The sequence below is a fragment of the Epinephelus lanceolatus genome, chromosome 11, assembly GCF_041903045.1.
Source record: "Epinephelus lanceolatus isolate andai-2023 chromosome 11, ASM4190304v1, whole genome shotgun sequence".
NCBI classification, from domain to species: Eukaryota; Metazoa; Chordata; class Actinopteri; order Perciformes; family Serranidae; genus Epinephelus; species Epinephelus lanceolatus.
The window spans coordinates 7,894,357-7,906,708 of NC_135744.1; the positions used below are offsets into that span (position 1 = coordinate 7,894,357).

Below are 12,352 nucleotides of genomic sequence, written 5' to 3' on the forward strand. Positions count from 1 at the left end.
TACATGAACTCACCAACCAAATAGGGAAATTATTTCAAATGCCATAGAGACTATTAGACGTTTGGGTGCTGTTACAGATGATCAATAATGATAAAGCAGTTGTTTGCGATCGGGAGCAGGTGTCGGTGACTACTGCATGTCCAGCAGTGTACACAGTCACATGCACACAAACACTTTGTGCCTCTCACCTTTACCCATTCCCCCTGCCATTGCCTTTTGTCACCCATTATAAACATCCCAATCAGCTGGAGCAAATGATCAAGCCTGTATTGCATTTTGAGCATGGTAAGCTGTGTAATATCTTTTTTACTAAATTGGGAGGCCCGTAATTGCTTCTCTGCGAGACGATGTCACAACAAAGTCTGGCAATTGCGGCAAGCTGTATTACCTCCTGTACCCGGGAAACATCTGCTTTTTGCAATGAAGACTTCAAAGGGGCTGTGGATCTTGAATTGCATTTAGCTGCTATTGTGGCCAGCCCAGGTAATCTTGATTAGGTGTTTAGACTGAGGCAGGGTATACAGTGGCAGAGAGCTCCCCAGAGCTTTGGTCTAAAGCTATTAAAAGATTGTACATTATGTTGCCCTGGCTTTGAAGTGAGGGCCTGCAAGAGGAGTAGAGACTCTAAGGGGTGAGTGCAATAGCAGAAGATTGATCTGCTACTTCTGTCTTTATCAAAGGAGGCCCAAGCCCCAATGAAGCCAATCATTGCTACCGCCACTCTGCCACTTGGCCGAGCTAAACATTTGCTGCATTAGGAAATTGTGTACATTTAATAACACGTCTAATTATCACAAGTTGCCTTCAGATGGCCGCGCTCTTCAAAAGACCAAATGGGGTATTTTAAAAGGACCAAGTAACAACCAGCTTGCCTGGACTCATATTGATTTGTGAAACTGATGCGATTTGTACGTGGAGTGTTGCTATCTTTTGCAAGAAGCTACGGACAAGGAAGGGTGGGAGGAAGCACAACAAGCTTTGTGATAAAACATGTGGTTATCCTAATGATGGAAAGTTGTTTCTGTTTCTATCTCTGACCTTCAATATTACATTTCAAAAATCTAATACTGAAGGTAGAAGATAATAAAATTCTCTCATGTTACTTTTTTGATCTTCAGCCTCTCATTTAATGTGTGAAAATAAACAGTCTTATTCCAAACTCCATTCTGACCAAGAGACATGACCAAAGATGGTTTTGAGAAAGCTGCTCATGTTCACGTATCAGCAAATCAAAAATGAACTGTCCAAGTTCATACAAATTTCATGTGTTTATTCTATTTTGGGGTGGATTGTATGAATACTTCAATTAACTGCAGTTTTTAAACAGTCATTATTTTATTTTACGGAGTCTGTTTCTAAAATATTGTTAAAAAACTACTTTGCTTTAAGTCTATTTCTAATCAGCTTTGTTGATACATTATACTGTTGCCACAACACACCCAAAGCATAGATTAATCCTATGATGAAACAGGAAATAGACTACATGCAAATTGTTGCCCCGTCTTTTGTGCCTTATGTCCCCCATTAAGTAAGACACGTCTTTGGGGAGACGGGGCAATGGAAAACTAATAAGCGAATTCAGAGGGAAATGACAAAACACAAGGGTTCCGGAGAGGGAAAGGCTCTGGCTCTGTTTACCATTGCACAAAGCTAACGGCTCTTGACTATGTAAATGGTGATGATATGAGACATTGTAGAGGGCTGGGGCTCAGATGGTTGGGGGTATTATAGCCAGCAAACAGTCTTGTGGCACAACAAATGGGGAATGCGGGCCATCCCGACCAATTATGCCACTGTGCCAGGTGCAGGGACGTCTAAGAGCCTATTGGTAACCATGCGTCTCTGATGTTCTTGTTGTACACATCAACTCATAATAAGCACTGCATAGCCAGACATGGCTCTTTTCATATGGTGGAGAAGAAGGCAGATGAAAACAGCTACGCTCCTCTACCAAATTAATGTTCCAGACTGGGTCGGAGCAAACATCAGGATATTCTCTTAGTAGTCTGAGATGACAATAAAAGACATATAGATACCAAATAATATTTCTAAATCAGCATAAGCTTGGCTCATGCAGAAGGAAATAAAAAAAAACAGCAAGAAAAAACAAAGAAGCAAATAATCTTGGCCTATATTCTGCTCATGGGAAAAGCTGCATTCAAGCGACTGCCTATTAATAGTGTCTCTGAGATTAGAATAAGCTTTCAAGTATAAATATACTGACAGTTGGCTACTTTTCTTATCATCTAAGTGCACAGTAAATACAGATCTAAAATACAAAAAAAACCAGCAGTGGTTGTGTCTGTGCACTAACAAGCCCCAGAACTGACCTCTGTGTTTAAAACAGCTGCACACTGTTTATGAGTGTAGCCAGGGTTATATGGATCAAGTTGTTTAAGAAAAACACAGCATAAGTAATGGACAATATATTGATATTATATTGATATCATAACATGACACTAGATATCTTAGGTTTTGGATATTGTAATATTGTAGGTGTTATCTTTTCCTGCTTTAAAAGGCTGCATTACAGTAAAATGATGTAATTTTCTTAACTTAGCAGACTGTTATAGCTGTTATATTATTTCTCCTTAATCTAATTGTATACACATTTTGTAAATGCAACAAAAGTCAATCCTACAATACAGATATTGAGGTATTTGGTCAAAACTATTGTAATTTTTGATTTTCTTCCTATCAGCCTGCCCTACCACACCACAGTCCTTACTTTCATTGTCATTTGCTCATAGTACAAAAGCTTTACTTCCGGCCAAAGATAAAACAACACCACAAACTTGCCAATAGCTGTTTGGGCCTGATGCCTCGATCATAACTACAACCAGAATCCAATTTGTCCATGTCCAAAACAAACAATCTAAACTGTAAAACAAAAAAGCTCATTCATAGATGCTGGTAGATCCAATAGATATAGTACATTTTACCATCACCAAACAAGGCCAAACAACAGATCACAAGTAAGTGTAAACTCTCAAAGTCTAAATAGGGATTTGGAAGAAAAAAAAAATTTATATTTTATTCCAGTATTTTCAGTAGTGTCTTCATGAAACCTAATCTTAAGTCATGTAAGTGTAACAATAGCTGGACAGCCCAAGAATCATTATCAATGTTAGTGCAGCTCCTGGTGTCTGTTTCTGTAATTGCAACCTGTTTCAATAGAGGGCTTTCCTGAGAGTGGCCATTACAGAGCTGTGTGGGAGTTAGCTGTCACATTTCAAAGATCATATTCTCATTTAGTGATTGTAACCATGAGTTGATGTTAATGGTTGAGAAAAGTCTACGTTATATACAAACCTTTCTAACATTATGTGACGTCTCCTGCTTAAGTGCATGCACACGCATGTAGGAGCCACATTTGGATGTGTTGCGCCCCAGGGTTATTTTGTTGCGTTCCACCATGTCCTCTGTCAGTCTTTCTGGCTTTTTACTATGTGGGACCTTGGAAATTGTGGATGTGCACGTTTGCTGTTTTCCAGGGGGTCCTCCTTGTCTCCGTTCTTGCTGTTGGTAGGTCTTAAATTCTTGGATGGACATAGCATGCATATCCTTGGTCAGCCCAGGAGATCTGATAATATTTCCCCCAGCATTGTCATAGCTATTTTCATGCTTGTTTCTGAATCCTTTGTGTAAGGCTCTGTCACTTTCATTTTTATTGAAAAAGCAGGGTGGCTTTAAGTGGTCAGCCTCTGGTAATGGAAGCTGTAAAGCATGGCTGTGGGGAGATGTTACTGAGCTCGTCTGATCATCTGGTGAGTGTAGGCGGTACGGCTGGTCAAACTCATTGCCAGCCATATGAGGAGTCATCACCACAGATGGACTTGTGTCAACAATGTATCTGTACCCTCCTTTTATTACCAGTCCCTGCGTGTCACCACACGACTGACTGGATTGTTCTTTTGGGACTTGGTAATATTCCTCAATGGAAATCTGTGGGTTGTCATGGAAGCAGCCAGCTCCCCTCAGGTTGGTCCTCCAGTTGGGGTCATAGCGTAGGTCAGAATAGGCATCATCACTGGACAGCTGGCTGCAAGGTCAAAGAAAGACGATAGCAATAAAGATCAACACAACCAGTGCAACACCAATATTTGCATCAGTAAGTTATACGTTAGCTCTATTGCTAAGATCAATCAATTAGCCAAATATGAGATAAGAAACTACATGGAATTATCAAAGAATAAGTTCCATTTATGTATAGTGTAGTCTCAATCCTATTATGAGTAATTGATTTAATTGTTGGTAAGCAGCTTTATCAAATGACATTTCCATATCTAAAGGAAGTTTTACAGACACCTGAATGTCACATAGGCCTTTACTTAGAGGTCAAAGGAACAAGAGGCATTAGACCATTATTAGAATGATGATGTCCTCAAACAAAGAAAGGTAGGCCTTATTCGAGACTTCTGAAATTGAAACAGATGAGGGGGATTATGAGCCTGTATTTACAGATAATTTTCGTATTTTCACCTCCAGGCTCACTAATGAGAGTGTATTTGAGAGCTACTAGCGAGGGAATGGTTCACAAACGGCAATTTTCAGCTTATGAAATGGCTTGAAAATTGCAGGCTAAAATGCTCTTTCTGATGGTGATGAAAAGATCTCATTAAAATAAATAGCAGAGAGCCTCTTTGTTGTGCTTACTGGGAGGACGAGGGGAGCCTAATTCTCCTGCCGTTATGTTGTGCGTCGGGGGGGAGGGTTGCCTAGGTGTAGGGCCCTTCACTTTCGATGAGGCCAAAAGGGTAAGGGATGTCTCTCTAATGACTGAGACTCAAACAAGTTGGAGAATGCATTATAGACAACATGCAGCTGAATGTGATGCCTTTAACACTGGCAAAACACCGCAGTCTGATATTTCTTGCACAAGATACAGACACCTAAATACAAAAGCCAGTGAAATATTGTGACAAACACTGAATGGGAAAATGAAAAAACTGGCCATACGGACTATACTCAAATATCTTTTTGCAGTATTTGGAGTGAGGTAGGTGTAAAATATAGTTAAGAGGGATGAATGGACTTGTTTAAATAGGAATCTTTTGCTTGAATGAGGAATGCCCATTGGGTTTGTAAACTATGCAATAGCAATGTTTGAAAAGGCTTATCCGCTTTGAGGAGGCAGCAGCGAGGACTATGAGAACATGATGGGAATGGGACTGTATCCACTGCCTTGGCTCTATGAAATGGAGCCTTTTGTGAGAATATGTCACGGTCATTTTCCTCTGAAACAATGTACTTTGGAAGCGGACCCACACTTGGTGGGCATCAATCCGTGCAGGTTAATGACGGGAAAATTGAGAATGCCCCTTTTCTATTTTGGAGGGAAATAACTATCAGGCTGTGTCTGCCAGAAAGAGAGGGGGAAACAAGGGTACGAGTCGACAAGAGTGCAAAAACAGATGTGGTGTTGTTCTCACCATAGATGCCTACCTCTGCTCCCTCAAAAGAGAGAAAGAGAGATCTCCTTTGCAGCAACAATGATCCTTGTTAATGGACCACGAGTGACCACTTATTGTGATCCACCCAAACAAAACAAAAATCTAATTTCCCTCAAATGAAAGCTGTTATTCTGAAAGCACCTGAATTAGGCCGTTCTCACTACAATGTACCATCGGTGCCTGCATCTCATTAAATAACTGACACCACTTCATTGTTAAGTGATGAATGAGGGCTATTTATCTTTTATCATCTGTGTACTGTTTAAAAGTAAAAGGTCTGATTGTTGCTGCCATTCACCTTGTTGTATTCTATCTAAGCAGCACTATTATCTGCTTAATTTCAATTAATTTGTCACAGACAGTGAAAGTGACAGTCCAGTTCAATAGGCAAATTGAACAAGGTCGGGCACAACTCTCATCATGGTGAATAGTTTATATAATGCCACATGTTTATAGAATTATTGTGATGCACAAGGCTACACAGCCAATAACATGATCAAACATAACAAAGACTTATTTTCTATATATATTTTTTTTCACCAAGAAATAAAGACTGCAGGTGCCACTACCATCACATACTGCCATCTACTGGCCAAACTGCAGAATGCTACATGAGAAACAGATACATGTACTATAGAGTTACTTAAAGATAAGTCAGGGTATATTCTTCACTTCTGTTTTTGTCAACACGTTAGATTAAAGACTAAAATTAACAAGAATTCTGTGCGAATCAAAGTCTGATGTACTCTACTATTTAAAAGTTTGGAATCACTTGTTATAGGCCTATGCTGTTTTCCTTCAATAATGGCTATTAAAAAACAACTTCCATTTAGTTGATGTCCCCTAGTGTTGCATGACAGAGAAGAATAGTGTAGGAACCTTTTTCCCCAAAATACCCTTCAAATTTCAATTTGTTTTTCAGCCCAGAAAAGCATCAGAGACCTTTGATCATTATTAAATCACAATGGTGCAACTGGGCTTTAAAAATCAAGTTTGTCCGTTTTTCTTTGGGCCTTCTGTCGTCTACGTGGTTAACTTGAATAGGTTTTAATTATGATTTCTCAGTCCATGATATGTTCAGCTAATATTCCCTGATCCAATTCTACTAGTGCTAATCCTATAGACTTTGTTTTATTGTGATGTCTGAAGAATACCTTTGCAAAATCAACATTTTGCCTGTTAGTTCCAGTTTGTTATAGGAAATATCGCATGCGCGTAGATGGCACTGGGGACGGGGGGGATATATTTGTATTTGTTTTATAGCCTAAAATAAATATTTGTTTTGTAGCCTAATGCTGAGTAGCTAGTCTGACAATAATAAGAAGGCATTTGGATTTACCTGAAGTAGGCTAAATGTAAAATAACAGCATTCTAGGCTGTAAGTGAATATCTTTAATGTTGTTATTTCTATGTATAATGTTATTTTAGTAAGCAGCAACAGTTTGATCATGTATGGCTAGTGTTGATCAGGTAGGCCTTTGTTTACCAATGTTCATTCAATCAGAAAACTCACGATTCTAATGTTTATTTCAGCTTCAGTTATTAAGCAGATTCACTCAATTAGTTATTTTGTGTAAATACATATATATATATATATATATATATATTACTCAATTATATACTCAATTAGTTATTTTGTGTAAATACATATATATATATATATATATATATATATATATATATATATATATATATATATATATGTATGTATTTACACAAAATAACTAAATAACTAATAGTTATTTTGTGTAAATACATATATATATATATATATATATATATATATATATATATATATATATATATATATATATATATGTATTTACACAAAATAACTAATTGAGTTGGAATCATTTGCTGACAGCTTGGTCCCCCCCAGTTCAAAAATCCCATCTGCACCCCTGAAATATTGTGCTGTAGACACTATAATCTGTTCCTATTTAAATCTGCACATATTTTATTGCTAAGCTTCCAGTTTCTCTTCTTCAGTCTGGCTGAACCATTGCACAGCGTTCTCTTCTGTAAAGAAGTCTCTGAATGACCTAGGTGACATGGTAGGGAACAAGGATACTGACTTTAGATTTTGGCATCGAAAATAAAATTTGGCAGACAAATATTTGTCGGAAGCTCTGAGACATGCAATGGATCCAATAGTAGCATTTACTTTAGAAATATGGAATGTTATTGTGAAAAAACACATATTAAAAAGAGGGGTTCACACACTAAGGTGGTTTGCATATGATTCTGTTTAAGCCAGGGATGTATTAATGAACATTTAAGCAATGGGCACAAAAAGGCATGACAGCAATGTGTACTGTTTCAGAAAATGGCAAATTCATGAGCTTCTAAGAGCTAAAGATAAAGCATGGTCTGGAAAATGAATACTTTTTTAGGTACATGCAGTTAAGGGACTATTTCTCAAAAGAGTTGAGGTCAGAACCAGAGGAAACTTAAAAAAATGTGACTGAGGTGATTGTGGAGGCATACAAACGGAAGGGTTCTCTGGTCATCTCTGCTTTCTACCTTTGGGGGGAAGTATGGGGGGACTCAACACTATACATATAAGCCAAACGTGAAGCAGAGTTAAAGATTCAAAAATAGAAGAAAATTAGTATCAAATGCGTGAGATGCAATGTATACCCACAAACTCACTAGTGTGGAGGGAATTCTGCTGGAAGAATTCAACCCGCTTTTTCGTGACACCCAAAATAAAAAGCAGGCAGTTTAGTACACAGCAACAATGTTGGAGGCTGTGTGGGAGCATGGAGGTTGACCACTCGTATATTTTTTGGAACTGTCCAAAGATCAGGTCATACTGGGAAAATGTTAATGTGGCTGTTACAAATGTTTTGGGATCTGAAATCCCAAATACCTGCCTTGTGATCTTGTATCTTGTATCTCGGCAACATTAAAGGTGTTGTGATGAGAGAAGATATTTACTTAACTAAAGTTTTACTTGAAATGAGTAAGAAAGCTATGACCAAACACTGGCTCAAAGTAAATTTCGAAACTGTCCAAGAAGTTTTTGTGATGGAAAAGTTTTGAGAGTTAAAGAGAATACGTTAAAAAAATATGTGATATATGATATATATATATGACACATGACACCAATTAAAAGAATGCCTAACTTGAAGCCACTTATTTAAATACTGAAACTGCCCCAGACAACCAATTATTGTTACTTTATTTTTTTTTTTGGTTTGTGTATCGCTTTGTATTATTTTTGTGTCACTGTATTCATACTGTTGATATATCTGTCAAAACTCAATAAAAACGTAAGCAGAGAAAAAAAGAAATAAAATTTGGCAGTGTAAAAAAAGTACTGGCTAATGTAACACACTTCCATGCACTTAAATCTAATTGTATTATTTTATTTCAATGATTTTTTTTTTCTTTTTTCATTTTAATGTGTTTTTTAATGACAATATTCTTATTCTTTTCCTCATGTCAGTCTTTTTTCATGCTGTAAGTTTCTACCCAGTGATGGTGCGTTTCAGTTTCAATGCCCTCTCACTGTTACAATGTAAAAAGGAAGGTCTGAGTAGAGGAGGCGAGGAGAGTGTGATTTCCATATCTTCTGCATACAAAGAAGAGAGATAACTCTTGACCCTGTTGTCCCCCCCTTTAGTCTCTGACATGACCGCACATCTATAGCAACGGCAACCTGGAGCTCCCACTCCATATCTCTGATTCTGCCAGCAAATATGGAAGCCACTGCCGTAGATGTGTGGTCATGCCAGAGACTTCATAGTGGACGACAGGTTCAGGAAGAGTGACATGCTACATTCATTCTTTATAGGTAGCTTGAAAAGATTTTTTTAATGACTGTGTTTTATTTTTCAGTGTGTTTTTTCAGTGCCAATTAAAAATGGTCAGATTGTACTGACGCTCTGAAGCTGTGAACAGCTGTGAAGTGCATAATTTCAAAACACTGCGTCGTAGCTTGTGTCAAATGAGGAAAACCTCATGACTGATGATGTGCAAAGCTTCAAACCTCACTGGTGCTTCAGTGCTTTATTCAGTTTGACAGTTTTGAAAGGCTTGCAGTGAAACTTTGTGCTTGGCACATTAGTGGGATAAGAAGAGAGGAGAATAACTGAGAAATATGACAGTGTACATTAGAAAGGCATAATCATAAGTATGATACTGAAAATCATTTTCCTACCACAGTGGAAACTGAAGTTACACCAATAATTTAGTGGCAGAAAAAAATATTTTATATCAGGGCAATGTTTCCTATTAATTATCTGAATTAACTCATATAATTTGTCCCACTTTGGCTTTATAATGAATGAAATCATTTTTACTCTCTACATCTCTACATTGTGCAACACTGCATGTGAATGTTGTGTTTTCAGCAAAGCATCTTCCATTCCTCATCTGTCAGCCCATGCTTTGTGGGTTTGACTTGTTTGTTGCGTAATAACAATTCCTATATTTACAACAAATGTGTTTATGCAGAGTCCAACAAAAAGGATTGCCCTAAGGCCCGTCCCTGGGCCAGTGATAAGTTATCTCGAGCAAATTACTACCATCGGCCAGTTGTTCCATCGGGCCAGCGTATTTAAATGAAAAATGTACTTTTAATAAATTTCTAGGCATTGCTCTGTGGGTGACATCACTGTCTGCTCTACTCTGTGAGACTTTATTCTGCTCTGCTCTCATGTCTGTCTCCAGCTTAAGCAATTGCCAAAATTACGCCCCGTATCATAAAGTCCCACACTTATACCATGAAATACCTACATTTCTGAAAATGCGAAGTGCTGTAAACAGCCTAAGTAAAGCTCCGAATAATTTTCTGCACAAATAAAAAGAAAGCCCTAAAGCTTCATATGGCCTCATCTGCCTACCCCTTGTGCCAATACCTGCATGTCACTGCCAATGTTTCCTTTTTCAGTTCAGGTTTTGTTTTCAGTGCCAAAATCTAAACTCAATATCCTGGCTCCATAAACGTGTTCTTTCATTACTATGAACACACACACAGGTCCTCACATACTGACGCTGAAGCTGAAAACACGGCCATTGTTTTTATAATGATGGGACTGTGGGTCGTTTAGCTCAGAATATTTCTTGACCTCAACGAGTCTCTCCTCATCCATTCTTTATCACACACAAGACACAGCAACAGCTACAGAGTTCTCTTTATGCATCAATGTGAGGAGAGGAGTCAAGCTGCCATAGGAGGACAGAAAAAGAGCCGGAGCTGGTATGTACAAGCAAATGCATTTAATTCCAGGGTGGCAAGGCTGTAAATACGACTGTGGCGTGAAGTGCCACTGGGTGGTGCGTCCAGGAGGGCCGACATGCGTCTAGCTGCCATTGGTGTGGGGTTGTACATTGAAAAATAATAGGCATTTTTTGACACGCAGCTTTGCAGCCAGTGTGTTTTGGCCTTTAGTGGTGGTGGTTCAGTCCGACTACCAACCCAAAGCTTCAGCATTTGACTCAACGAAGTGAGACTCAACAATGAACCATCTTTCTCTAGAATTGCATAATGACAAACTAAAACATTGCTGGTTTTTGGTCTTCATGGAGTTTATTTACATATCTTAAAAACAAGCCTAGATCTTTGTTTTACTGAAGTTTTCTGAAGTTTGCTGCAGTGATATAGAAATGTACTTTCAGTGTGTCTGTTACAGCTTGATATCAATACTAGGTGTCCTTTCATGTACAACAAAACACACTTCTAACCACAGCTATTTAATGCTGGTATATGCCCTGATGTTACTTTTAAGCAATTACTGAATTGCAACCTCAAATGCCCAACAGAAAAAATGTTTAACTTACCTTGTTTCTTGTCTTTCATCTATTTGTGTGTCCAAATATTCTGTCTGTAAGAGGCTGGGGTTCCTTTTGGCATGGGGGTGTGTTGCTACATCAAGGCTATCATAAACCTGAAGATCTTCAGTTTCATCATCATCTGAATTGTCATCCTCTTCCTCTCCCAGCTGTAAGCTGTCAGTGTTCTCCTTTTGAGGCTGTATGTATTTAATTTGGTCATGGTGGCCAATACGCATTTGTAGCTGCTTTTGGTAAACTCTCTCTTGGGCCAAGCTCTCTGTGTCTGACTCCACAGAGTCCCAAGGCTTGGCCAGAACTGTTTGTCCCAGAGAAGGATGCTTCTTTTGCTCAGTGTTCAACACTTTACATATCTCATCATGTTTGACTTCTTTATCCATGCTCACATTGAAGGTGAACAGTCTGCTTCACGAAGATCTGATCATCTATGTGGTCATCAAAATGTAACTGGAGAAGGTTTCAGCAGGAAAACACTGTCCACACCAACACTGCAACCAACAAACACAAAAAGACAGCTTTATTGTACAAGATGAACAGCAGGCTGTGAAAGGAGCAAGTATGTTGAGCATTCATGTATTTATTTCATAGCTTTGAACTGCACACACCTGTCTGGGAAAAGTCTAAGTCAAAGATAGGATTCATCAAAATATTCCAGCTGGCAAATCTGCTGTAGGTACTTTCATATCTTATAATTCTTGACACCTTTATGACAACTCCACAAAAAAAAAGTCAGAAATAACCCAGGCGTACAATGTAAACTTAAATGAGTCATTGAATTCCTACACAACATTTGTCAGTATTGTCTCAAGTGTAAGAGTACTGGCAGTTTTTTGATTCATCTTTTGTACACAGTTTTAATGTTCAAGAAACTTGTTTCACCAGCCAAATAGGAACAGTTCAGCTTCATTTCTGCAGCCAAGCACAAGATATATGAAGTACTGGTTGTACAGTCACTTTCTTTACAGATTTCTCAGTGCCACCTGGAATATGCTCAACACATTAGTCAGTGCTGGAAACTAACACAAGAAATTGTCAATCTGCCTTTTTCAAAGCAGACATTTTGACTTGTCACAGTAGGAATAAGTACAGTGACACTGACT

General features: G+C 38.3%; 1 protein-coding gene across 1 annotated transcript in view; it reads right to left on the reverse strand.

Annotated features, from left to right (window-relative positions):
* The window catches only part of jhy (junctional cadherin complex regulator), a 29,786-nt gene extending 18,019 nt beyond the window's left edge, over window positions 1–11,767 (reverse strand). Inside the window, exons 1-2 of the mRNA XM_078172227.1 lie at window positions 11,241–11,767; window positions 3,313–4,042 (exon numbers count right to left, since the gene is read on the reverse strand). Coding sequence (XP_078028353.1) covers window positions 3,313–4,042; window positions 11,241–11,632 — 1,122 coding nt within the window. The 5' untranslated portion in view covers window positions 11,633–11,767. The remainder of the gene's footprint in view (window positions 1–3,312; window positions 4,043–11,240) is intronic.
* Window positions 11,768–12,352: the final 585 nt, after the last annotated feature.